This window comes from Tachyglossus aculeatus, chromosome 4 (genome assembly GCF_015852505.1).
Source record: "Tachyglossus aculeatus isolate mTacAcu1 chromosome 4, mTacAcu1.pri, whole genome shotgun sequence".
In the NCBI taxonomy this organism is placed as follows: domain Eukaryota; kingdom Metazoa; phylum Chordata; class Mammalia; order Monotremata; family Tachyglossidae; genus Tachyglossus; species Tachyglossus aculeatus.
This window is the reverse complement of record NC_052069.1, coordinates 65,348,940-65,376,540: the sequence shown is the minus strand read 5'-3', so window position 1 is coordinate 65,376,540 and position 27,601 is coordinate 65,348,940. Positions and strand designations below refer to the sequence as shown.

At 46.3% G+C, this 27,601-nt stretch overlaps 1 protein-coding gene across 2 annotated transcripts in view; it reads right to left on the bottom strand.

Annotated features, from left to right (window-relative positions):
* Nucleotides 1–12,686, bottom strand: part of DENND1B (DENN domain containing 1B) — a 330,783-nt gene extending 318,097 nt beyond the window's left edge. For both annotated transcript variants that reach the window (XM_038744737.1, XM_038744739.1), the window contains exons 1-2: nt 12,613–12,686; nt 8,862–8,926 (exon numbers count right to left, since the gene is read on the bottom strand). In XM_038744737.1, coding sequence (XP_038600665.1) covers nt 8,862–8,926; nt 12,613–12,629 — 82 coding nt within the window. In that variant the 5' untranslated portion in view covers nt 12,630–12,686. The remainder of the gene's footprint in view (nt 1–8,861; nt 8,927–12,612) is intronic.
* Between the last annotated feature and the right edge of the window lie 14,915 nt (nt 12,687–27,601).

Sequence of the window (27,601 nt, the reverse complement as noted above, 5' to 3'; positions counted from 1 at the left end):
TCTCCCTTCCTTAAACTGTGAGCCCCATGTGGGGCAAGGACTGTGCTGCTTCTGCTTATCTGGAATCTACCCCAGCATCTAAACACAGTGGTCCACAGTAAGCCCATAATCACTTAATAAATACCTCTGCTGTCATTATTAAAAACAAGAATGGCTAGCCTAATGGAAGGAGGACGGGCCTGAACGAATGAATTCAATAAATATGTTTGAATGAGTGAGTCAGAAGACCTTTCATTCGTTCATTCACTTAATCATATTTATTGATCACTTACTGTTTACAAAGCACTGCATTACGTGCTTGGGAGGGTACAATACAACAATAAACAGTCACATTCCCTGCCCCCAATGAGCTTACAGTCTAGCTGGGGGTGGGAGGAGGAGACAGAGACAGACATCAATATACATAAATAAATTACAGACATGTACAAAAGTGCTGTGGGCCCAGGAGGTTTCTAATGCCGGCTCCACCTCCTGTCTGCTGTGTGACCTGGGCCAAGTCACTTAACTTCTCTGTGCCTCAGTTCCCTCATTTACAAAATGGGGATTCAACAGCTGTTCTCCCTCCTATTTAGACTGTGAGGTCCACATGTGACCAGATTACCTTGTATCTACACCAGTACTTAGTACGATGCTTGACATCCCCCTTTTAGACTGTGAGCCCACTGTTGGAAAGGGACTGTCTCTATATGTTGCCAACTTGTACTTCCCAAGCACTTAGTACAGTGCTCTGCACACAGTAAGCGCTCAATAAATACAATTGATTGATTGACGTAGTAAGCCTTTAACAAATACCATATTACTATCATTATCATTATTATTATAAGCTGTTTGAATAACCCACAAAGTTCAGTGTTGCGCATACTGTAAAAGCTCAATAAAGACCACTGATGGACTGACCGATTGGATAAGCAGCCGCTGTAAAACCGAGAAATGACTCCACTGAACTAGGAAATATGGGAAATGGTAAGGTGCATAGGGAAAGGCAGAGGGATCAATTTTAAAAAAAGAGGGTAATCTTCCCCAGGTGAGCAAGGGGGGCAATTATGTTTCTGTCCTATGGCCACCATCAGCCTGCCTTGGCTTCACGTAATGGGCACCCAAAAATGACACCAGAGAGAAGCAATTACAGCCGGGACCCCACTGCCAGCACCAAGGGACAGTGTGGAGGGGAGAGAAATGAACTGTTGATGGGCAGTTGCTTTTTGAGCTCGAAGAAGCGGCGTAGCCCAGTGAATGGAGCATGGGCCTGACCTGAGAGTCAGAAGGACCTAGGTTCTAATCCCAGCACTTGCCCTGCTGTGTGACCTTGGGAAAGTCACTTTACTTCTCTGTGCCTCAGTTGTCTCATCTGTAAACAGGAGATTGAGACTGTGAGCCGCACAGGGGCAGAGGCTGTGTCCAACCCGATTCGCTTGAATCCACCTCAGCATTTAGTATAGTGTCTAGTAAGAAGTAAGCGCTTAATAAATACCACAATTACCATGGCTTAGTGGAAAGAGCATGGGCTTGGAAGCCAGAGATCATGGGTTCGAATGCCGGCTGTGCCACTTGTCTGCTGTGTAACCCTGGGCAAGCCACTTAACTTCTCTGTACCTCAGTGACCTCAGCTGTAAAATGGGGATTAAGACTCTAAGCACCACGTGGGACATCCTGATTACCTTGTATCTATCCCAGCGCTTAGAACAGTGCTTGGCAGATAGTAAGCACTTAATAAATATCATAATTATTATTAATAATTATTATTACATAGACTGTGAGCCAAGTGGGACAAAGGCTGTGTCCAACCTAAATAACTGTATATACTCAGTGCTTACAGCAGCTCTTGACAAATGGTAAGCATTAAACAAATTAATAATAGTAAGCTCCCTAAAGGCAAGGACTCTCCCACAGACTTACTGTAATTTGAACACAGTAGGCAGTTAAATATTTGTGAGGATGGCAACTGAATTGAATGTACCTTGCCCAGTTGTCTTTAAGCAAATGGCCGGGGCCGCATTTTATAATTTTATAATTACCAGTTATAATTACTGACAACCGAGCAGAAAGATGTCTCAATTCTCTACATCAGGGGACCCTGCTCTGCCTTCCAGAGGTTCATAAAACATCTTTCAATGTAGCCAATCTTTCAATCGTATCTACCGAGCGCTTACTGTGTGCAGGACAATGAACTAAGTGCTTGGGAGAGTACAACACATCAACATAGCAGACACATCCCCTGTCCACAATGAGCTTACTGCGGCTGGTCTAAGCATGGGGGACCTCGATTCTTGGTAGAATCAGTGGGCTTCCACATTTAAATAACTGGGAAGGGGCTTAATACGAAGGAGAGAAAGTTATACTTTAGATGAACTTTAATCGAGTATTTTCTGATCATGTTGAGGGTTGGTAAATGAGAAGGGAAATAAGCAGGAGAGGGGAGAAGAGGGAAGACAAAACAATGGATTAATTTCTATATGGTAATTTCGATTTCTTCACAAAGCTCTTAAGTGGGTGGAATCCACACAGAAATTCCACCATGCCTTCCTACATTCCCCTCCCGCCTCATCTAGGAACAAGATAAAAATCCTTTCAAAGGAGATTAAGCTCCTTCAAGTCTCCTTCTCAAAGGAGTCTCCTTCTCCAGACTCAAAAAATGCTCCCCTCCAGCTGATTTTTTAAGAACAAAGTGGAAGATAACATTCTGTATGGGAGCGCTGAAAGTGAAAGATGGGAATGAGAGGCAAGATCTACAGGAGTCAAAACAAGACCCAAAATTCCTAGTTCTTTCTCTTTTCCTGGACCAAAGGGGAAATTGGATGATGATGCTACAGTTAGAGTTAGTGAAGCAGAATACCACATACAATCAAGGTTGACCTTATGAAATGAGAATTAAAATGAGGTGTAGAATGTGATTTTAAAGTTAGCCATCTACATGAGATTTCAATATCAGTGACAGATAGTGAATTTCCTGAATGAAATTCAATATAAATCAATTTTTTCCAGACCAAATTTTTGAAATAGTTTGATGCCATATTTTTATGAAATATGTTTGAGAATTTTATGCGAGAAAAGAAAATACCAAGCCATACTGTTTCCCCTCCAAAACATGTTGGCTTCCATGCCTGTTAACAATAACAAATGAGAGACAAAAATCTCCAACATGAAGTTCATCACATCAATTAGGATTTCACTTTTGGCATCTATCGCATCCGCCCTTATGTTTACCAAAATGCACTTATGCTTTCTGTTCCAACATTTGAGACGACACCAAAGACAACAGACACCAAAAAGCAAAACCCAAAAATGGAAAAATAGCAATGCCTACGGGAATGTGATTTAGGTGAGGGATTTAACCCTGAGGCATTACTGAAAACATTAGTAACTGTGTTCAATTTCCACTGCAACTAGCATTTGTTAAATGACAAACTGTTAAACATGAAATGAATTAGGAAGTCAGGATAAGAAACTATAGGGAAAAGCTAATATATATAGATATATAGATAAATATATATCTATATATCTATATTTAGGAAAGTTAAAAATTTCAAGGGATTACCAAAAAGATTCCAAAAATAGTGATATAAAGCCAAACCACTGTCCCCAAATGAGTAATGAATGCATCTTGTGCCTAAGTTACCCATCTTTCTTCCCAAAGGACTCATTTAACTTTTACAAACCTTAAGACTGAACACCGCTTCGCTCACCACAGGCAAAAATGAGGTGAAATGTCACAGCTACCTCACACCACAAGGCACACTATGCAAAAGTTTAGGACAGGAACTGAAAGACAGTATGTCCAGTTAAGCCTGCAAACAAGATGGCAGTAGAGTACAAATGCATAAACTTTAGTTTGGCCAGGCCAATTAAAATAACTTTTGAGGTCGGATGAAGCCATGAAGCTCACTTGGCAGCACGCAAGACACCTTGGGCTTCCTCGTACAACACGGAGAAATGCAAAACATTAATTTTCCCAATGTATAAAACACGCGTCCGTGAAAATCAAACACTAGTTGTATAAAACGTCAACATGCATGAATCAATCAACTGTATTTATTGAGCTGTATGGCCTAGTGGAAAAATGGGCCTAGGAGACAGGGGACCTGGGTTCTAATCCTGACTCTGCCACTTTTTTATGGTATTTGTTAAGTGTTGGCTATGTGCACCAGGCACTGCACTAAGCACTGGGGGGTAAATATAACCTAATCAGGTTGGACTCAATCCATGACCCACATGGGGCTCACAATGTTAAACCCCATTTTACAGATGAAATGACTGAGGTTCAGAGAAATTTAGTGACTTTCCCAAGTTCACACAGGACAGGAGTGGTGGAGCCGTTATTAGAAGCCAGGTCTTTCTGACTTCAGACCCATGCTCTAACCAGTAGGCCACCTGGGTGGCTTCTACCCGGGTGGCCTTGGGCAGGTCACTTTACTTCTTTGTGTCTCAAGTTTTCCTTGACTGGAAAATAGGGATTTAATACCTGTTCTTCCTCCTACTTGGACTGTGAGCACCACGTGGGACAGGGACTGTGTAAGGCCAGATTAACTGGTATCTACCCCTGCACTTGACACATAGTAAGTGCTTAAAAAATACCATAATTAATTGAACACACATTTTTTTAATGGTATTTGCTAAGTGCTTCCTATGTGCCAGGCATCACACTAAGTGGAGCCAGGATTAGAACGCAGATCATCTGACCCCCAGGCCCACACTCTCTCCACTAGACCACACTGCTTCTCAGCTTGGTCTCGTAAGTTGTAATGCTATATACTAACCTTAATGTGCGCTAAGCACTTTTTTTAATCGTATTTGTTAAGGGCTATATGCCAGACACCGTACTAAGCACTAGGGTAGATACAAGCTAATAGGGTTGGACACAGTCCATGTCCCACTTGGGGCTATAAGTCTTATAGTCTTATCATTTTACAGATAAGGTGGCTGAGGCACAGAGAAATTGTGTGACCTTGGGCAAGTCACTTAACAGACAAGTAGCAGAGCCAAGATTAGAATCCAGGTTCTCTGACTCCAGGCCCGTGCTTATTCACTAGGCCACATTAGATACTGTGTGCGGAGCACCGTACTAAGCACTTGGAAGAGTATAGTATGACAGAGTTGGTAGACATATGCCCTGCTCATAAGGAGTGTACAGTCTACAGGGCGAAACAAACATTAGATTAGTGATATGTACATAAGCTCTGTGAGGCTGAGGGTGGGGTGAATAAAGGGTAAAAATCCAGGTGAAAAGAGCAAGGCAGAAGGAAGAGGGAGTAGGGAAATAAGGGCTTAGGAAGGGAAGGCCTTTTGGAGGAGATGTGATTTTAATATGGCTGTGAAAGTTGGGAGAGTGATCATCTGGCACATATGAAGTGGGAGGGAGTTCCAGGCCAGAGGCAGGACAAGGACAAGGGGACGACAGTGAGACAGATGATATCAAGGTGTAGAGTAGGTTGGTGTTAGAGGAGTGAATGAATGGACTGGGTTGTAATAGGAAGTCAGTGAGGTAAGACAGGACACAGTGGGGTGATTAAATGCTTTAAAGCCGATGGTAATGTGTCTCTGACGTGGAGACGTATGGGCAACCTCTGGAGGTTCTCCAGGAATAGGGAAAACATGGACCAAATTTTTTTTTTTTTTAAGAAAAATGATCCGGTCAGCCGAGTCAAGTCTGGACTAGAGTGGGGAGAGGCAGGAGGTCAGCAAAGAGGCTGATACAATAGTCAAAGTGGGATACAATAAGTGCTTGAATCAACACAGTAGCAGTTTGGATGGAGAGGAAAGGGCAGATTTTAGTGAGGTCTTGAAGGTTGAACCGACAGGATTTGGTGACAGATTGAACAGGTGGGTTGAACTAGAGAGATGAGTTGAGGACATGGACAAGGTTACAGGCTTATAAGACAAGGAAAATGGTGGTGATGCCTACAATGATGGGAGTCAGGGGACGAGAGGGAAGATGAGGAGCTCTGTTTTGCAGAGGTTAAGTCTGAGGTGTTGGCAGGACATCCAAGTAGAAATGTCCTGAAGACAGGAAGAAATATGAGACTGCAGAGAAGGAGAGAAATCAGCACTAGCGTTGCAGATTTGGGAATCATCTAGATAGAGACAGTAGTTGAAGCCATGGGAGCAAATAAGTCCTTCAAGGGAGTGGGTCTAGATGGAGAATAGCAGGAGATCCTGAACTCAGCCTTGAGGGATCCCCACGGATAGAGGGTGAGACACAGAGGTGGAGCCCACAAAAGAGACTGAGAATGAGCAGTCAGAGAGACCAGGAGAGGAAAGCATCAGTGATGCCAAAGTTAGATAATGTTTCCAGGAGAAGGGAGTAGTCCAAAGTGTCTATAGGTGCCAAGACGGCGAGGAGGATTAGGCTGGAGAAGTGGCCATTGGTTTTGGTGAGAAGGACAGGGTCAGTCCTGAAGGCAATGTCCTTGCCCAGCAAGTAATAGTCAAAAATTGGGAGAATTCCTGGGAAACATAGCATATCTCTATCATGGGACACCAAATTCTCTTCCATTATTGCAGTCCCACACCATCCCAGAAGAGAAGGCCCGGAGAGTCTCTCAAGGGGCTGTCCAGCCTAAGACTCCTCCCCCAGCAAATGGGCTGGCTCCAATTCCTCTTCAGACACTCCAATCAATTTCAAGCGGAGCATCATCACGGGGATTCCTACTCCAACCAGGATCCCTCTATGTGAATTGAATGTTTGCTCTCTCCAAAATCCACCCTTGTTTTCTAGAATCCTCATTCATTCATTCAATTGTATTTATTGAGAGCTTACTGTGTGCAGAGCACTGTACTAAATGATTGGTAAGTACAGTTCAGCAACAGAGACCATCCCTGCCCACAACGGGATTACAGTCTAAAAGGGGGGAGACAGACATCAAACCAAGTAAACAGGCATCAATTGCATCAATATAAATAGATGGAATTATAGATGTATACACATCAAAACAAGTAAACAGTCATTAATGTAAGTAGAATTATAAATATGCACATACATACATACACAAGTGCTGTGGGACGGGGCCAGGGGAGCTTAGTCTCCAGACCATAAGCTAGTTTGAGCCAAACAGACCACCCCCCTCACCCATTATCATGGTTCCAACCTGGCCCACTCGGGGGACCCTGTTGGTATCCAAGGCCGAAAGGGCCATACCACGGCATGAAAATTTAACTTCCTCCACTCTGCCTACTAGTCCAGCCTTTACTCATGAACCCCTAATTGCGCTAAGGGCAGAATGAGTATATAAACACCATGGCGTGGGAAATTTTGAATCACCACCTCATTCAAGACGAGCTAGACAGAGCAAAATAATTGTCCTGCCTGTCTCAACTCCCTCCCAGAAGAGTCTCTCCTCCATAGTCCAGTTGCTACCCATCCTCAAGTTTCTTATATTACCTTTGGTTTTAAAGATGAAGAGAAGCAGCGATGACCAAATCCCCAAACTCTCCTCCCCAGCCCCAAATCGGCTGCCTCAGGGACGGGGAACGAGGAAACCCTCTAGACCGTGAGCTCGTTGTGGGCAGGGAATGCATCTATTTATTGCTGTATCTTACTCTCCCAAGTGCTTTATACAGTGCTGTGCGCACAGTAAGTGCTCAATAAATACAACTGAATGAATGAATGAGCCCGGCAGATCCAAAGGGCAGTCTGGACCTGACGGAAAAAGTCTGAAGTATCTTCGCGGCTCCTGGAACTGAACTCAAGACCAGCTGCTAAGGCTGAGAGGCGCATTCTTACACAGCCAGCATTGGACACCCTTCAAACAGGAAACTCACTCGACTGTGTCGGCCCAGCCAAGGGTTGGAGCTTCAGCAAAGTGGATTTGGCTAGTCTGAATCATGGTTCTGGCGCACACTGCAGAGGCGGGCAGGCGGACCCATCGGGATCGCATCTCTCTCATCTGTTTTTCAGAACTTGTGCCAGTCGAACCCTTCCTGCCACAGCTCTGAGCAGAGCTTACTCCTTTACAGTGTGCCACCCTGAGCTAACGATTGGGAACGGCCCCAGCCCGCTTGTCGGCCATCCCCCAGTTGCTGCTGAATTTGATTTCCAGACCCACGGTAAGCAGCTTTGGACTGTCGCTGCGACCAGTTTAATTACATGGACGCCTCATCGGATCGTTTAAGGGTTACTCTTTGACTCTTGATTTCCTGACTGATCAGACTGGGTTTTCCCCCCCGAAAGTACACTAGGCAGGCTTTAATTTTAGGAAATGAGTAGAAGAAGAATCATCTCCTATCTCCCCCTACACAAACATCTCAAACACTTGAAAACAAAAACAAACAAAAAAGCCTGTCCACACTTTCCTCCAGTAGTTTTCCACTTTATCTCTCACAGGTTAGCCAAATGGTTAACAATGTTCCACGTCTACTGTTTTCTACCTCAGAAAATGGTGAACCTAGGAACAGAGTAGATCAAAAGAAATTGTAAGCAATTTCTTTCCACTGTCCATCTTGGAAGCCTTGAGTTGGAGTTAATGGGGCTCCAATTGCAACTAATAGAAGAAACTGACTTGCTGGATAGCCATAGAAACAAAGGTCCAGAGAGGTAGAAAAGGGGGAATTGAAAAGGATGGTGATTTCCCTTACTAAAAACAATATACTCTATAATGTTATATGACAAATCATTCAGAGACTTAGCACATACTGATATAGAAGTTGCCCAGGTAGACCTCATGTACCCTATAACTCTGTGCCAATAAAAGCATTCACTTTAACAAGAACCTGAGACATTAGCTGCAGAACACTCTACTGACTTGTGTTTTTGTTCTAATTTTGTTTCTGCTTTGGGAAACTACTAACATAAACACAAGCAGCAACAAAGAAAAAAAAACACACCAAAAGAAAAAGAAGACTGTCTGCAAAACAGACAATTCAGGTACCTTCATTCTCTGAAGCATGGCATTTCACCTTCAATACCAAATCAAAGGTCCTTTCCGGGTTTTCCCTGCAAAGAAAAAGAACTCAGTTACATTCATGTGGTAACTTTACATTAACACAGAATTCTAAAAATCTGATGACTGACCTTAAATACGGGCCTACAACTAGTGTTCCTACTAGAGCAGAAATGATCAAACTCCTGTCCTGTGGGTAGTGAAAATGGAGGTGAGAGTTTCCAACCCATCATTCCTCCTTACAGGCTTCCCTACCTTTCTTTGTTTGTCTCCCCCATACGAGTGTAAACTTCTACGGAGAGGAGCAGCATGGCCTAGTGGATACAGCACGGGCCTCGGAGTCAGAAGGACCTGGGTTCTACTCCTGGATCTGTCCATTGTGTGACCCTGGGCAAGTCACTTCACTTCTCTGTGCCTCAGCTACCTTATTTGTAAAACGGGGATTAAGACTGTGAGCCCCAGGTGGGACATGGACTGTGTCCAACCTGATTACACTATCTACACCAGCATTTAGTATGGTGCCTGGCAAATAGTAAATGCTTAATGTCATTATTATTGTTATTATCATCATCATTCTTGGCACAGGACATACTACTTCTTTATCCTATACCTCCCAAGCGCCTAGTACAGTACACTGTATTGAGTGGGCCAGTCAGTCAGTCAATCGTATCTATTGATTTTAGGAGAGTGCACTATAACAATAAACAGGCACATTCCCTGCCCACGATGAGCTTACAGTTTAGAGGGCTCGATAATTAATACTAATAATAATAATAATGGCATTTATTACTCACTATGTGTAAAGCACTGTTCTAAGCGCTGGGGAGGTTACAAGGTGATCAGGTTGTCCCACTGGGAGCTTACAGTCTTACAATTGGCAGAGCCAGGATTTGAACCCATGACCTCTGACTCCAAAGCCTGTGCTCTTTCCTCTGAGCCACGCTGTGTTTAAATATATTTCCTCTCAATCAATGGTCTTTACTGAACCCTTACTGAGCACAAAAAGCTCTGTACTAAGCACTTGGAAGAGTACAATACAACAGAGCTGGCTGACACTTTCCCTACCGAGAGTTTACAGTCTAGAGGGGGACAAAGACATGAAAATTAAATTACTACTATGTACATAAATGTCGTAGAGTTGAGAGTTGGGTGACTATCAGGTGCTTAAAGAGTACAGATCCAAACACAGAGGGATGCAGAAGGGAAGAGTAGGGGAAATGAGGGCCTAGACAGTTAAGACATCTTGGAGAAGATGTGATCTGAATAGCCCTAGAGCTGAGGTCCATTCAGAAGCAAGTGCCAGCTTTAAACTCCTAGTGGTGTTCTTTTTTCGGCAAAACCAAAGGTCTGCCATCAGAAGAGAAATATGAAAGGTGACAAAATGAGTTACTTTAAGACTAACCAGTCTCTCCCAACCTACCCACTAACTTTGACTAAGTTTGAGGCAGACCTTGTGGTATTCGGGAGTGTCACAAAAACCAACCAGTAATAGGTGTCAAACTCATTTCCTCCCTTTTGAAAAATGTCTAGTACTGAGATCTCTTCATTTTATTTTGAAAAGATTTGCTTATTTTTGTTTGTGTTTCTTTCCCACCCTTCAAACTGCAGTGGTTATCTTACATGTTAAATTTAAATAATCAACATGCAAACTGAAAAAGTTTTCCCACGACTACCACACTCCCTTAGAATCAGCTCTTTTAGGCTCCCTAAAAAAGATGAAAACACTCAATAGGGTGCTTAATGGACTTTATTTTTAAAAAATCACATTAATATTTAATATTTATATAATAATAATAATAATAATAGTATTTGTTAAGCGCTTACTATGTGCAAAGCACTGTTCAAAGCTCTGGGGTGATACAAGGTGATCAGATTGTCCCACGTGGGGCTCATAGTCTTACATGTACCCCATTTTACAGGTGAGGTAACTGAGGTACAGAGAAGTGAAGTGACTTGCCCAAAGTCAAGCAGCCGATAAGTGGCAGAGCCGGGATTAGAACCCATGACCTCTGACTGCCACGCCAATGCTCTTTCCACTGCGCCACGCTATTTCTCCGATGTTATTCCATAACATAACGAAGGTGACTGCTCAGATCGATACGGGCTGATGCGGAATTGAATGATGAAGAAAAAAAGAATCCATCTGGGACATATGCCAGCATCTCTGTAAAAGACGTGGGTGGGGAATGTGTGTGCTAATTCTGTTGCACCCTCCCAAGCACTCAGTACAGCGCTCTACACACAGTAAGCTCTTAATGAATAAGCTCTTGAGAAGCAGCGTGGCTCAGTGGAAAGAGCACGGGCTTTGGAGTCAGAGGTGATGGGTTCAAACACCGGCTCCGCCAACTGTCAGCTGTGTGACTTTGAGCAAGTCACTTAACTTCTCTGGGCCTCAGTTACCTCCTCTGTAAAATAGGGATTAAAACTGTGAGCCCCCTGTGGGACAACCTGATCACCTTGTAACCTCCCCAGTGCTTAGAACAATGCTTTGCACATAGTAAGTGCTTAACAAATACCATCATCATCATTATTATTATTATTATTAATAAATACTATTGATCGATTGACTCAAACCATTTGGGCTCGATTGCTGGAAGGGCCCAGAGGGCGTCCTAGTGGCTACCCAGGAGCAGGCAGAGATGTTTGCAGTGGTAGGGGAAGGGGCAGGGTGGAGGGGCAGAGGCAGGGTAGAGGGGCAGGGGCAGGGTAGAGGGGCAGGGGCAGGGGCAGGAGAAGGGGCAGGGTGGAGGGGCAGGAGCAGGGGCAGGGTGGAGGGGCAGGAGCAGGGGCAGGGTGGAGGGGCAGGAGCAGGGGCAGGAGAAGGGGCAGGGTGGAGGGGCAGGAGCAGGGGCAGGGTGGAGGGGCAGGAGCAGGGGCAGGGTGGAGGGGCAGGGGCAGGGTGGAGGGGCAGGAGCAGGGGCAGGGTGGAGGGGCAGGAGCAGGGGCAGGGTGGAGGGCAGGGGCAGGGTGGAGGGGCAGGAGCAGAGACAGGGTGGAGGGGCAGGAGCAGAGACAGGGTGGAGGGGCAGGAGCAGAGACAGGGTGGAGGGGCAGGAGCAGAGACAGGGTGGAGGGCAGGGGTAGGGGGGAGGGCAGGAGCTGGGGCAGGGTGGAGGGCAGGAGCTGGGGCAGGGTGGAGGGCAGGAACAGGGGCAGGATGGAGGGCAGGAGCTGGGGCAGGGTGGAGGGCAGGAGCTGGGGCAGGGTGGAGGGCAGGAGCTGGGGCAGGGTGGAGGGCAGGAACAGGGGCAGGGGGGAGGGCAGGAACAGGGGCAGGGGGGAGGGCAGGAACAGGGGCAGGGGGGAGGGCAGGAGCAAGGAAAAGGGGTCAGCGGGAGGGCAGGGTCAGGGGAAAGGGCAGAGGCAGGGGGCAGGGCAGGTGCGGGAGGAGGGCTATGGTCAGGGAGCGGAAGGTGGGAATGGAGCGTGCGAATGTCAGAGGAGGGGCCAGGAGCGGTGCCATGGTGTCGCCCGGGCTGGAAGCCCTGGGCCCGGCCGCCGAGAGTGGCCCAGCCTGCCCGGGCCCGGGGGCACCAGGCCAACCCAACGGGGCCGGGCACGGGCAGGGGCAGGGACAGGGGCAGGGAGAGGACTGGGCCCGTGCGGTCTCTGGCCCTGCAGGCCGCGGACGGAGGCCTAACTCGGCCCGGCCCAAGCCCAGCTCCGGGTGGGGGGCGCCTGCCAGCCAGCCTGCCTGCCAGCCTGCCAGCCTGTCCCAGCCCCAGGCCCCCGCACTCACTTGGTCCTGCAGTCCATGGTGGCATGCCGGGCGGGGGTCGCGGGTGGGCGGCCTCCCCCTCCTCCGTCCGTCCGTCCGTCCGTCCGTGTCAGCTGCGGGAGGGCGACGACAGCCCGCTCCCCGCCGGCATCGCCCCCCACCCACACCCCCTCCGACCCCCGGCCGCGATCTCGGGGCCTGCCTGCCGGACCGGACCGGGCTGTGTCGTCCTGTCCTGTCCCTCCTCCTCCTCCTCCTCCCTCCTCCCTCCTCCACCTTCTGCAAACCAGGAAGTGCGGCGGGAAAGGACCGGAGCCCCGACAACGCCACCAACGCCGCCGAGGGGAGGGGAGGGGACGGGATGGGATGGGATGGGAGAGGGAAGGGGAGGGGAGGGCACCGGACCCACCGGCCCAGCCGGGGACTCTCGGCGGAGGGTGTCAGTGGGCCAGGCAGGCTGTCTGGGAGTCTCTGGGCCTGGCTGGGAGGCTATCGGACTGTCTGTGTGTGTGTGTGTGTGTTTGGGTCTGTCTGTGAGTGTGTCTGCGTGTTTGGGTCTGAGTGTCAGAGTGTTTGTGTCAGAGTGTGTGTCTGTGTGTGTGTGTGTGTGTGTGTGTGTGTGAGTGAGAGTGTGTGTCCCAGAGTGTCTGAGTGTTTGTGTCTGAGTGTCTGTGTGTGTCTGCGTCTCTGAGTGTCTGTGTCGCCGTGTCGTCTCTCTCTGTGTCTCCGTGTCTGAGTGTCAGTGTCTGAGTGTGTATGAGTGTCTGTGTCAGTGTGTGTGAGGAGTGTGTGTGTCAGTGGGTATGAGTGTCTGTGTCAGTGCGTCTGAGTGTCTGTGTCAGAGCGTGTCAGTGTGTCAGAGTGTGTGTGTGTGTGTGTCAGTGCATCTGTGTGTGTCAGAGCGTCTGTGTCAGTGTGTGTGTCAGAGAGTGTGTGTGTGTGTGTCAGAGTGTGTCAGTGTGTGTGTCTCAGTGGGACACACCCCAGTCTCCCAGCAGGGTTTGGGGGCGCCCACAGACCCTGACATCCTAGCCCCCGCAGGCACCGTGCTCCTGCCGCAGGGCATGAGGGACTCCCCACCCCCCACCTGGCCACCCCCGGGAGGCACTCGTTATGCACAGGAAGGTATCTATCTAATAATAATAATAATAATAATAATAATGGCATTTATTAAGCACTATGTGCAAAGCACTGTTCTAAGCGCCGGGGAGGTGACAAGGTGATCAGGTTGTCCCCCGGGGGGCTCGCAGTTTTAATCCCCATTTTACAGATGAGGGAACTGAGGCCCAGAGAAGTGAAGTGACTTGCCCAAAGTCACCCAGCTGACAAGTGGCGGAGCTGGGATTTGAACCCATGACCTCTGACTCCAAAGCCCGGGCTCTTTCCACGGAGCCACGCTGCTTCTCTGTTCTCTATCCGTTCAAGACTCTACTCTCCCAAGCATTTAGTACAGTGCCTTGCACCCAGTGAATGCTCAATAAATAATAATAATAGTGATGGTTTTTGTTAAGCACTATGTGCCAAGCACTGTTCTAATTGCAGGGGTAGATACAAGGTCATCAGGTTGTCCCACGTTGGGGCTCACAGTCTTCATCCCCCTTTCAGAGGAGGTCACTGAGGCACAGAGAAGTGAAGCGACTTGCCCAAAGTCACACAGCAGACAAGTGGCGGAGCCGAGATTAGAACCCACGACCTCTGACTCCCAAGCTGCATCATCCGTTAGCCCCCATGGACCTCCAAGTCAACCACCTCCTGCGGTCTGCCGGAACCCTCCCCGCCCCCACCTCGGATCCGGAAAAGTCAGCCACCAGCCAAGGATTTATTGGATGCCCACGGGGTGCAGAGCCCAGCCACAGAATGGAGGTTTCAAGAATGCAATTTTATGCTGAACATCTCGAGTTTACAGTCCTAAAGGAGACCTGAGGCAGACAAGGATGCATCCAGTCCAATCAGTCAATCGATGGCATTTATTGAGCACGGACTATGTGCAGAGCACTGTACTAAGCGCTTGGGAGAGTACAACACAACAGAATTAGCAGTCACACTCCCCACCCATAATGACGTTACAGCCTCGATCAATACAAATTGACCGTAGTCCTCTAGACTGTAAGCTCGGTGCAGGCAGGGAATGTGGTTACCGACTCTGTTATACTGCACTCGCCCAAGTGCTTAATACAGTGATCTGCACACGGGAAGCACTCAATAAATACGAATGAATGATATGTATATGCACCATAATGATAATGAATTTTGAGTGTACGCTACACTTTTTTCCTGCTTTTGCACTAATTATTCCTTTCTGTCCTCGTAACATTCCTGTGAGGTAGAGGCGGCTATTATTATCCCTGTTTTACAGATGAAAAACCTGAGGCCCAGAGAAGTAATTACAAGAATGAACTGAAGGGAATAAACCCCCTGCCTCCACCTCCTCTTCTGATTTGATTCTTGACCCCCCGCAATCTAGCTTCCATCCCTTTTAGTCCACAGAAACTGTCCCCTCTGATGGTCGATGGCCTTCTTCTTACCAGATCCAATATCTTCTACTTTATCCTGATCATCCTCAATCTCTCAGCAGCCTTCAACCTTGCGGATTACACCTCCTTCTCTTGAAAACATTATTTAACCTTGGCTTCACTAACCTTGTCCAGTCCTGGTTCTCCCCTTATCTCTGGCAGCTCATTCTCGGTCTCTTTCAGGAGCTCTTCCTCTGCCCCTCTGCCCGCCGGCACCAAACTCTGGGTGTCCCTCAAAGCTCAGTTCTGGGTTCCCTTCTATTGTCCATCTACACTCACTCCTTTGGAGAACTCATTTACGCGCACAGCTTCAACTACCATCTCTGTGCGGATGATTCCCAAACCTACCTCTCCAGCCCTGACCTCTTTCCTCCTCTGCAATCTCACATTTCCTCCTGCCTTCAGGACATTTCTACTTGGGTATTCCGCCTCCACCTCAAAGTTAACCTGCTCAAAACAGAATTCCTCATCTTCCGACCCTTTCTTCCTGCTGTCTTTCCCGTCACTTTAGACAACAGCACATCACTCTCTGTCTCACAAGCCCATAACCTTGGCATTATCCTTGATTCGTCTCTCTCTTTCAACCCGCGTATTCAGTCTATCACCAAATCCTGTTGGCTCTACGCCTTCCTCTCCATCCAAAATACTACCACTCTGATCCAAGATCATCTTTGTCACCTCTACCCTTGAGTCTGTTCCCCTTAAGTATTTGATATCCACCCCTTCCCTTGTCCCACAGTACATATCCATTTTATTTTACTTGTACATATTTACTACTCTATTTTGTTAATGATGTGCATATAGCTATAATTCTATTTATTCTGACGGTTTTGACACCCGTCTGCATGTTTTGTTTTGTTGTCTGTCTCCCCCTTCTAGACTGTGAGCCTGTTGTTGGGTAGGGACCGTCACTATATGTTGCCAACTTGTACTTCCCAAGCACTTAGTAGAGTGCTCTGCACACAGTAAGCACTCAATAGATACGATTGATTGATTGAGGGGGAGCTGGGGAAAAAGAGGGCTTGATTAAGGAAGGCCTCTTGGAAGAGATGTGACCTTAATAAAAATTTGAAGATGGGGAGAGTGGTGGTCTGGCATACATGGAGGGAGAGGGAATTCCAGGCTAGAGGGAAGATGTGGGAAAGGGGTCAGCAGTGAGATAGATGAGATGGGGGCACAGGGAGCAGGCTGGTGTTAGGGGAGCAAAGCGTACTGCAAAGTGGGCAGTAGAGAAGCAGTTTGGCTCAGTGGAAAAGAGCCCGGGCTTTGGAGTCAGAGGTCATGGGTTCAAATCCTGGCTCTGCCAATTCTCAGCTGTGTGACTTTGGGCAAGTCACTTAACTTCTCTGGGCCTCAATTCCCTCATCTGTAAAATGGGGATTAAGACTGTGAGCCCCCCGTGGGACACCCTGAACACCTTGTAACCTCCCCAGTGCTTAGAACAGTGCTTTGCACATAGTAAGAGCTTAATAAATGCCATCATTATTATTAGTAGTAGTAGTAGGGGATCAGTGAGGTGAGGCAGGGAGTATGTCTGACCTAATTGACCTGTACCTACCACAGCACTTTGGAAAGTATTTGACACATAGTAAGCGCTTAAATACCATAAAAAAAATAGTAGGGTGAGCCGATTGCTTTAAAACCAAAGGTCAGGAGCTTCTGTTTGATATTTATTGTTGTAGTGTACTCTCCCAAGCGCTTAGCACAGTGCTCTGCACACAGTATGCATTCAATAAATGCAAATGAATGAATGAATGAATGGGCAGCCACTGGAGATTTGTGGGGAGACACGGACTAAATGTTTTTTAAAAAGTGATCTGTGCAGCAGAGTGAAGTATTGACTGGAGTGGGGAGAGACAGGAGGTCAGCAAGAATAGGGTATGTGCTTGGATCAGCATGGTAGCAGTTTGGATGGAGAAGGACGGACAGGTTTTAGCAATTTTGTGAATTTAGAACTGACAGGATTTGGTGACAGACAATATGTAGGTTGGATGAGAGAGATGAATCAAGGTCAACATTAACGTTTATGCAGTTGTGAGATAGGGAGGATAGTGGTATTGCTTACAGTGATGAGAAAGAAGGGGAGGACAGGGCTTGAGTGGGAAGGTGAGACTTTCCGTTTTGGACATATTTAGTTTGAGGTGTCAGTGGGACATCCAGGTAGGGATGTCCTGAAGGCAGGAGGAAATGTGAGACTGCAGAGAAGGAGACAGATCAGGGAAGGAGATGTAGATCTGGGAATCATCCAAATAGAAATAATAGTTGAAGCCATGGGAGCAAGTGTGTTCTCCAATGGAGTGGGTGAAGATGGAGAAAAGAAGGGGATCCAGAACTGAGCCTTGAGGGGGTCCCCACTATCAGTGAGTTGGGGACACAGAAAAAGAGCCCACAAAGAGACTGAGGAGTGGTCAGAGAGATAGGAGAACCAAGAGAGAACCATGTCAGTGAAGCCAATCCCAGCTCCGCCAGTTGTCAGCTGTGTGACTTTGGGCAAGTCACTTCACTTCTCCGGGCCCCAGTTCCCTCATCTGTAAAATGGGGATGAAGACTGTGAGCCCCCCGTGGGACAACCTGATCACCTTGTATCCTCCCGGTGCTTAGAACAGTGCTTTGCACATAGTAAGCGCTTAATAAATGCCATTAAACAAAAAAGGTTGGATGAAGTTTCATGGAGAAGGGGGTAGCCCATAGTGTCAAAGGCCTCCAGGTGGTCGAGGAGGATTAGGATAGAGTAGAGCCACTGAGCATGTCAGATTTGGTGAGAAGGTCATCGATTACCTTAGACAGGGCTGTTTCGGTGTAGTGAAGGGGGCAACTGACATACTACAGTCGAGCCCACAAAAAGAAGCAGTGTGGCTTAGTAGAAAGAGCCCGGGCTTGGGAGTCAGAGGACGTGGGTTCTAATCCCAGTACCGCCACTGTGTGACCTTGGGCCAACCACTTAACTTCTCTATGCCTCAATTACCTCATCTGTGAAATGGAGATTAAGAGTGTGAGCCTTACATGGGACAACCTGATTACCTTGTATCTACCCCAGCACTTAGAACAGTTCTTGGCACATAGTAAGCACTTAAATACCGTAATAATAATAATAATAATATTACTCCACTATTCTTACGCCAACCTTCTCGCCGTACCTCCACTTCATCTATCTTGCCACTGACCCCTCGCTCACTTTTTTCCCCTCAGGTCTAGAACTCCTTCCACCTTCATTTGCAACAGACCACCACTCTCCCCACCTTCATAGCTCTTCTCAAATCATACCTCCTACAAGAGGCCTTCCCTGAATAAACCTTCACTTCCTCTATTTGCCCTCCTTTCTGCATCAATTGCTATATAACAAAATGAATTCTACTTCTAGGCCTAATGCCTAAATCCACACCTAAAAAAAATGTAAAAACATGGGTGTTAGTGAGGTTCTGAAAACAAAATTTTAAATGTCAAGACATTATTTGAATCAGATGGAGGGATAGTCCCTGGAGAAATCTGACTCAAACCAGTCACTCTGAGATCCGGAAACAGGGAGGAAGGAACGACTGCAGTAGATGAGCTCAAGGGTAGAAACCTGAACCACTGGAATTGGGATACTAGAGTATTTGCTTTCACTGGGCCGAAGGTGGGAATTGGAGAAAAACCCCTCTTCCACAGTTTAAACACCCGCTTAATGCTGAGCCCGATCCAGAAAGTCTATTACTCTGCAGAGCCTCTGGGCTTCCTTTGAAGGGAGAAAGATCTGTCCAACTCCTGGATTTCCCTGTGATCATTCTAAGAGCCCTGACGTTTCAAATTTGAACAAAGAGAAGCCACTGTCAATGCTGCTGGTGGAGTAATTCAGAGGTAAAGTGTCCCGTGCCCCTCTCCAGAGACCACACCTCGAACAAGTGTACAGTACAGTGCTCCCCACACAGTAAGCGATCAATACCACTGACGATGATCACTTATGCACTTGGATCCATATGTACTCCTTGAGCACTTGATATTCTCCTCAACCACAGCCCCATAGCATTTATTTACTACCCCTGTACTATCCTATTCCCCCTCTCTGTAATTTATTTTAATGCCCCTCTCTCTTCTGCTACATCATAAGCTTTAGACTGTAAACTCCTTAAGGGAAAGGGTTGTGTATCAAGCACTCAGTACAGTGCTGAGCACACACAGTAAACCCTTAAATACCTTTATTGATTAAATTAACTGATTCGCTGTGTCTCATTCTTATTAGAGAAGCAGCGTGGCTTAGTGGAAAGAACGTGGGCTTGGGAGTCAGAGGTCATAGGTTCTAATCCCAGCTCCATCACTTGTAAGCTGTGTGACTTGGGGCAAGTCACTTCACTTTTCTGGGCCTCAGTTTCCTCATCTGTAAAATGGAGATTAAGACCGTGAGCCCCATGTGGGACAACCTGATGATCTTGTATCCCCCCCCCCCAGTGCTTAGAACAGTGCTTGGCACATAGTAAGTATTTAACAAATACCATCATCATCATTCTTCTCTCTCCCACTGCCAACATCTTGTGCACATCTTCTACGCTGCTGGAACTCCCTCCCCGTTCATATCTGACTGACTACAGCTCTCCTCATTTTCAAAGTCCTTCTGAAATCCCAGCCCTGGTTATTATCTAATCTCCCCAATTTACAACCTCACAACTGCCACTTCAGCACTTCTACACCACAAAAGAATTTAAGTACTTCATCTACAGCCCTGATCTCTCTTCCTTTCTGTAGTCTCACGTTTCCCCCTGCCTTCAAGACATCTCCGCTTGGCTGTCCTCCCATCACCTCAAACAATGTCCTAAACAGAACTTATCTTCCCACCCAAACCCTGTCCTCCCTTTCATTTTCCCATCACTGTAGACGGCACCACCATCTTTCCTGTCTCACAAGCCCTTAACCTCTGCATTGCCCTTGACTCCTCTCTCACTCATTCCTTGTTGACTGCCCAACCTCCTGCCTCTTCCCACTCCAGTCCATATTTCACTCCACTCCCCGGATCATCTTTCTACAGAAACGTTCAGGATACGTCACCCCCTCCTCAAAAATCTCCAGTGGTTGACTATACACCTCCATATCAAACAAAAACTCCTCACCATTGGCTTTAAAGCACTCCATCACCTTGTCTCTCTCCTACAACCCAGTCCACACACCTCACTCTTCCTTTCCAACCAAACTGCTACCGTGTTACTCCACGTACGCATCCTATCCCTCCAGGATTACTGCATCAGCCTCCTTGCTGACCTCCCTGCCTCTTGTCTCTTCCCCACGCCAGTTCATACTTCAATCTGTTGCTCCTTTTTCCTACAAAAGTGTTCAGGCTATGCTTCCCCACTCTTCCTGAAAACTCCCGGGATTGGCCATTTACAACCACAGCAAAAAAAAAAAAAAAAAGCACTGTACTAAGCACTTGGGAGGGTACAATACAACAACAGACATATTCCCTACCCGCAATGAGCTTACTGTATATTCATTCATTCAATCGTACTTATTGAGCACTTACTGTGTGCAGAGCACTGTACTAAGTGCTTGGGAAGTACAGGTTGAGGTCCTGGCACTGAGTAAGCTCTCAATAAATACCACTGATTGATGGATCACCCTCCTCGATGTCCCTTGATACACACCTTCGAACATCTAGAAGATCCAGTGGAAAAAGCATTTCCCTGGGAATAAGGAGGCCTGGGTTTTTCCTGGCTAAAGGGGCCATAGGCCGCCCATTTGCTTTGTCATGCATCACACACACACACACACACACACACACACACACACCCCCAGCATGCTCTCCAGTTGCTCTCCGTGCCCCACCAGAAACATGACTGTCAGGGATGAAAACATGTGAGTGATATTCCACAAACCACTAGCACAATGAATCAATTCCTTTGTCCAGCTTTAATCACCATTTTAAAGATGAGGCAACTGAGGCACAGAGAGGTTAAATAACTTGCCCAAGGTCACCCAGCAGGTATATGGCAGAGCTGGGATTAGAACCCAGGTTCTCTGACTCCAAGGCTTGTGCTCTTTCTATTAGGCCATGCTGCTTCTCCACCGTTTCCTTTCAACTTTATCAGGTAAAGCAACGAGCATGAGTGAAGTTACACAAACCACTAGCACAATGAATAAATTATTTTGCCCATGTTGGAGTTCTGGAAACCTCAGGAATGAGACTCAGCCGTCTTTACTGACAAGAGCTTCCATCAGCCTGCCAAATGCCACCAGAAGATCTTCCAAGGGAAACCTTCCCTGTAGCCCCTTTTTTACTTTGTTGGGTAGGGACCGCCTCTATATGTTGCCGACTTGTACTTCCCAAGTGCTTAGTACAGTGCTCTGCACACAGTAAGCACTCAATAAATCTCCCCCTCCCCATCCCCCCCCACCCTATCTCCTTCCCCTCCCCACAGCACCTGTTTATATGTTTGTACAGATTTATTACTCTACTTATTTTACTTGTACATATTAACTATTCTATTTAGTTTGTGAATGATGTGCATCTAGCTTTACTTTTATTCTGATGACTTGACACCTGTCCACATGTTTTGTTTTGTTCTCTGTCTCCCCCTTCTAGACTGTGAGCCCGCTGTTGGGTAGGGACCGTCTCTATATTCATTCAATCATATTTATTGAGTGCTTACTGTGTGCAAAGCACTGTACTAAGCACTTGAGAAGTACAAGTTGGCAGCATATAGAGACGGTCCCTACCCAACAGTGGGCTCACAGTCTAGAAGGGGGAGACAGAGAACAAAACAAAACATATTAACAAAATAAAGTAGCACAGATATGTACAAGTAAAATAAATGAGTAATAAATGCGTACAAACATATATACAGGTGCTGTGGGGAAGGGAAGGAGGTAAGGTGGGGGGTCCTGTCAGGCTTCACATAGAGAAACAGCTTGGCTCAGTGGAAAGAGCCCGGGCTTTGGAGTCAGAAGTCATGGGTTCAAATCCCAGCTCCACCACTCGTCAGCTGTGTGACTTTGGGCAAGTCACTTCACCTCTCTGGGCCTCAGTTCCCTCATCTGGAAAACGGGGATTAAGACCGTGAGCCCCCCATGGGACAACCTGATCACCCTGTAACCTCCCCAGCACGTAGAACACTGCCTTGCACATAGTAAGTGCTTAATAAATGCCATCATTAAATTCCCCAGCGCTTCGAACAGTGCTCTGCACATATAAGTGCTTAATAAATGCCATTTTGGGGTTTTTTTTCACTTCCCCCTAGGCCGCAGCCTGGCCTGGAGTAGTTTGGCCAAGCCCGACCCGGCCTCCAACCAAGCCTGTGCCCCGCAAAGACTCTCGGGCCTCAATCCGGATTCTGACGCCCAGCCTGTTCGGGTCGGTTCAGTCCGGTTGCCGACTTGTACTTCCCAAGTGCTTAGTACAGTGCTCTGCAAACAGTAAGCGCTCAATAAATACGATTGAATGAATGAATACTTTTGAATGAATTTAGTCCATATTTCTTATGTAAGCTCCTTGAGAGCAGGGATCACTGGGTCTAGCAGCATGGCATATGAGAAGCAGCATGGCATAGTTTGGGGAAGGGATTAACTCTGTTGCTGAATTGTACTTCCCAAGCGCTTAGGAGTTTGAATGAATGAATAAAGCACAGGCCAGGTAGTCAAGAAGGTCATGGGTTCTAATCCCCATTCCTCCACTTGTCTGCTGTGTGACTTTGGGCAAGTCACTTCACTTCTCTGGGCCTCAGCTACTTCATCTGTAAAATGGGGATTGAGACTACAAGCCCCAGGTGGGACAGGAACTGTGTCCAACTCGATTTACTTGTATCCACCTCAGCATTTAGTACAGTACCTGGCAGATAGTAAGTGCTTAACAAATACCACATTTATTATTATTATTACCACCAACTCAGTGGTACGGTATCTTCACAAGCACTTAGTGCAATCGTCTCTACCAACTCTAGTCTACTGAACTCCCTTAAGTGCTTAGTACAATGATCTGCACACAATAAGTCCTCAATAAGCACCATAGATTGACTATTCAATTGAAAAAAGCAGGGAAATGCTAGAGGAAAATGGCCTGTCATGAATGGTACCTTTCCCTTCTCCTATGTCTCTGAATAAATCCTGCTAATCTCTTCTCCACCACATTCCTGTAATTACCTCTTTGGGTCCCAGGTCTCTCAACTGTAAAATAGGGATCATATTCCTTTAACTCTTACAAGATATTCTTTCACATGGAAACTGTAGGAGAGAGAATTAAAACTCCAGGGTTAAATACATCTTCTAGACTGTAAGCCAGGTGTGGGCAAGGATTGTCTCTTTATTGCTGAATTGTACTTTCCAAGTGCATAGTACAGTGCTCCGCACACAGTGAGCGCTCAGTAAATACAATTGAATGAATGAATGAATACATGTCTTGGTTGCTGACACAATTTGTAACTTTGGTCAAGAGATTTAACTTCCATTTTCAGTTCCCTCATCTATATAATGGAATGGTTAATTCCTGACTCACAAAGGTGTGGCACGCTCAGGTGATTCTGAAGGATTTTGTGATCTTTTGAAGAAAAAGAGTTATCCATTCCACAGGCATAGTTCAACATGGTAATTCGTGTGCAGACCAAATTAAGTCTTTCCTAATTAGCCTCATTTTTCCATTAGACGCTTCCAGGCTTCAGAACCTTGGAAATGCTCCGTGAAGTACAAGCCACTTCCTCTACGCATGTGACTGAATTTCTGGAACTTCTCCTTTCATTATTAATTATACCATCACTGTGGTAAATAGAATGGTGCTTTTTGTCCCCACATCAGCATTTTTGATTCTAGGGGAAAGCATTCATAATGTAAAGAAATATTCATTACATTAAAACATCAGCTAGTTTCCCTGCCTTCCAGCTCTACCCTTGAGCTGCCCAGATCACTTCCTTAAAATGCTGTTCAGAGCAGATGACTATCCAGACTACCCACTTTTCTCTTCTCTATGATCTATCCCCTTTTACCTCTTAAAAACATTTGCCCTGATCCTCCTCCCCTCCCTCATGGCCTCTTTCAATGAAGCAGTATGGCTTAGTGGAAAGAGCCAGGGCTTGGGAGTCAGAGGTCATGGATTCTAATCCTGACTCCGCTACTTGTCAGCTGTGACTTTGGGCAAGTCCCTTAACTTCTCTGTGCCTCAGTTACTTCATCTGTCAAATGGGGATTAAGATCCCATGTGGGACAACTTCATTACCTTATATCTCCCCCAGCACTTTAAACAGAGCTTGGAACACGGTAAGTGCTTAACAAATATCATCATTATTATTATTATTTCACTCTCTCTGGACTATAAGCTTGTTGTGGGCAGGGAATGTGTCCATTGTACTCTCCCAAGTGCTTAGTACAATGCTCTGTACACAGTAATCACTCAATAATTACAATTGACTGATGCCTCACTTCTTTTGGAATTCAAAAAGACTCAAGTCTCCCTTATACTTAAAACCCATCTCTCCCCCTTCCAGCCTTTGCACCATCTCTTCACTGTTCATGCATTCAATCATATTTGAGTGCATACTGTGTACATTTCTCTCCCTTCTAGACTGTGAGCCCATTGTTGGGTAGGGACCATCTCTATATGTTGCCAACTTGTACTTCCCAAGCACTTAGTACAGCGCTATGCACACAGTAAGTGCTCAATAAATATTATTGAATGAATGACTACAGAGCACCATAGAAGCTCTTGAAAAGTACAATTCAGCGATAGAGACAATCCCTGCTCTCACCGGGTTTACAGTCTAGAGGTGGGGAGACAGACATCAAATCAAGTAAACAGGCATCAATATAAATAGAGTTTATAGATATATACATATATATACATAAGTACTGGGGGGGCAGGGAGAGGGGAGGGAAGAGCAAAAGAAGGGAATCGAGCTGACATGAAAGGAAGGGGGAGCTGAAGGAAAAGGGGGCTTAATCTGGGAAGGCCTCTTAGAGAAGGTGCACCTTCAATAGGGCTTTGAAGGTGGGCAGGGGGGCGTGGAAGAGAAGAGTGATTTTTTTGGCAGATTTGAGGAGGGAGGGTGTTCCAGGCCTGAGGTAGGACTTGGGCCGGGGTCGATGGCAAGACATGCGAGATTGAGGCCCAGTGAGAAGGTTAGCACCAGAAGAGCAGAGCATGCAGGCTGGGATGTAGAAGGAGAGAAGAGAGTTGAGATAAGAAGAGGAAAGGTGATGGAGAGCTTTGAAGCCAATAGTGAGGAGTTTTGGGTTGACACGGAGGTCGATTGGCAACCACCAGAGGTTTTTGGGGAGGGGGTGACATGCACAGAACATTTCTATAGAAAGATAATCTGGGCAGCAGAGTGAAATATGGACTGAAGTGAGGGGAGGCAGGAGGTTGGGAGGTAGTAATCCAGTTGGGTTAGTATGAGTGATTGTACTAACATGGTAGGGGTTTGGATGGAGAGGAAAGGGCAGATCTTGGTGATGTTGTGAAGGTGAGACCTGCAAAATTTGGTGATGGATTGCGTACGTGGGGTGAATGAGAGAGCGGAGTCAAGGATGACACCAAGGTTGTGGGCTTGTGAGATGGGAAGGATGGTTGTGTTGTCCACAGTGATGGGAAAGTCAGGGAGAGGACAGGGTTTGGGAAGGAAGATAGGGAGCTCTGTCTTGGACAGGTTGAGTTTTAGGTGGTGGGAGGACATCCAGATAGAGATATCCTGAAGGCAGGAAGAGATGCGATTGAATGAATGAATATAATAATAATAATAGTAATAATAATAATAGCATTTATTAAGCATTTACTATGTGCAAAGCACTGTTCTAAGCGCTGGGGAGGTTACAAGGTGATCAGGTTGTCCCACGGAGGGCTCACAGTCTTCATCCCCATTTTACAGGTGAGGTAGCTGAGGCCCAGAGAAGTTAAGTGACTTGCCCAAAGTCACACAGCTGACAAGTGGCAGAGCCAGGATTTGAACCCCTGACCCCTGACTCCAAAGCCCATGTTCTTTCCACTGAGCCATGCTGCTTCTCAATATATTCTCAATATACAATATATTATATTGTATACTAGTATATACTATACTCAGCATCTCATCAGCTCACATGGCTTCAGATAGTCCCTCTAGTTTACTCTCAATTTTTTGTCTTGCTAGCCCCTACTTCATTCATTCATTCTATGATCTCATATTTCTTCCTACCTCTAGGACATCACCACATGGATATTTTGCCACCATCTTAAGCTCAACATGTTAAAAACTGAACACCTCATCTTCAATCCCAAACCAACTTTTTTTATAGTATTTGTTAAGTGCTTATTATGGTCAGGCACTATACTAAGCTCAGGGGTAGATACAAGATAACCAGGTTGGAAAACAGTGTATGTCCCACTAGGGTTTACAGCATTAATCCCCATTTTCAGATGAGGTAACAGCCACAGAGAACTTAAGTGACTTGCCCAAGGTCACATAGCAGGTAAGTGGCAGAGCTGGGATTAGAATCTAGGCTCTCTGACTTCCAAGTCTGTGCTCTTTCCACCAGGCCATGCTGCTTCTCCAGCTCCTCTTTTAACTTAACAATGCTAACATTCTCCCTGTCTCTTAAATCCTCAATCTTGGTATCATCCTTGACTCCTCCCTACCTTCCCCCTCTCATATGTCTCTGAGTAAATCCTGCTAATTTCTTCTCCACCGCATTCCTGTAGTTACCTTTCATTCATTTATTCCATCGTATTTGAGTGCTTACTGTGTGCAGAGCACTGTACTAAGCACTTGGGAAGTACAATTCAGCAACAGAGACAATCCCAGCCCACAGCAGGCTCACAGTCTAGAAGGGGGCCCTGAGTAATTGTCTGTCACAGTTGAAGAGTGAGGGTTTAATATAGTAATTGCTAAAAAAAAAATCACAGTTATTACTGTAACTGTGTGTATACATTTTGGCTGACTGCATCTATATCTGCCTTGAATGTCCTTTTGAATTATAACTCCTTGAGGACAGGGCACTCTGCATTTTTAAAAGATGTTCTCCAACCTGATTTGCTTGTATCCACCTCAATGCTTAGTACAGTGCCTGGAACATATTCATTCATTTATTTGTATTTTTGTATTTATTGAATGCTTACAGTGTGCAGAGCACTGTACTAAGTGCTTGGAAAAATACAACAATAAACAGTGACATTTCCTGCCCATAATGAGTTTACAGTCTCGGGGTGGTGGAGACAGACATCAGTACAAATGAAATTACAGATCTGTACGTAAGTGCTGTGAGGCTGAGTTGGGGAAGATCAAAGGGAGCAAGTCATGGTGATGCAGAAGAGGGTGGGAGATGAGGAAAAGTGAGGCTTAGTCTGAGAAGGCCTCTTGGAGGAGATGCGCCTTCTATAAGGCTTTGAAGAAGGGGAGAATAATTGTCAAATTTGAGGAGTGAGGGTTTAACATAGTAAGTGCTAAAAATATCACAATTATTATTATTATTACTGTAATTGTGTATATACATTTTGGCTAAATGCATCTATGTATGCCTTGAGTGTCCTTCTGAGTTATAAACTCCTTGAGGACAGGATGTACTGCATTTTTAAAATGTTC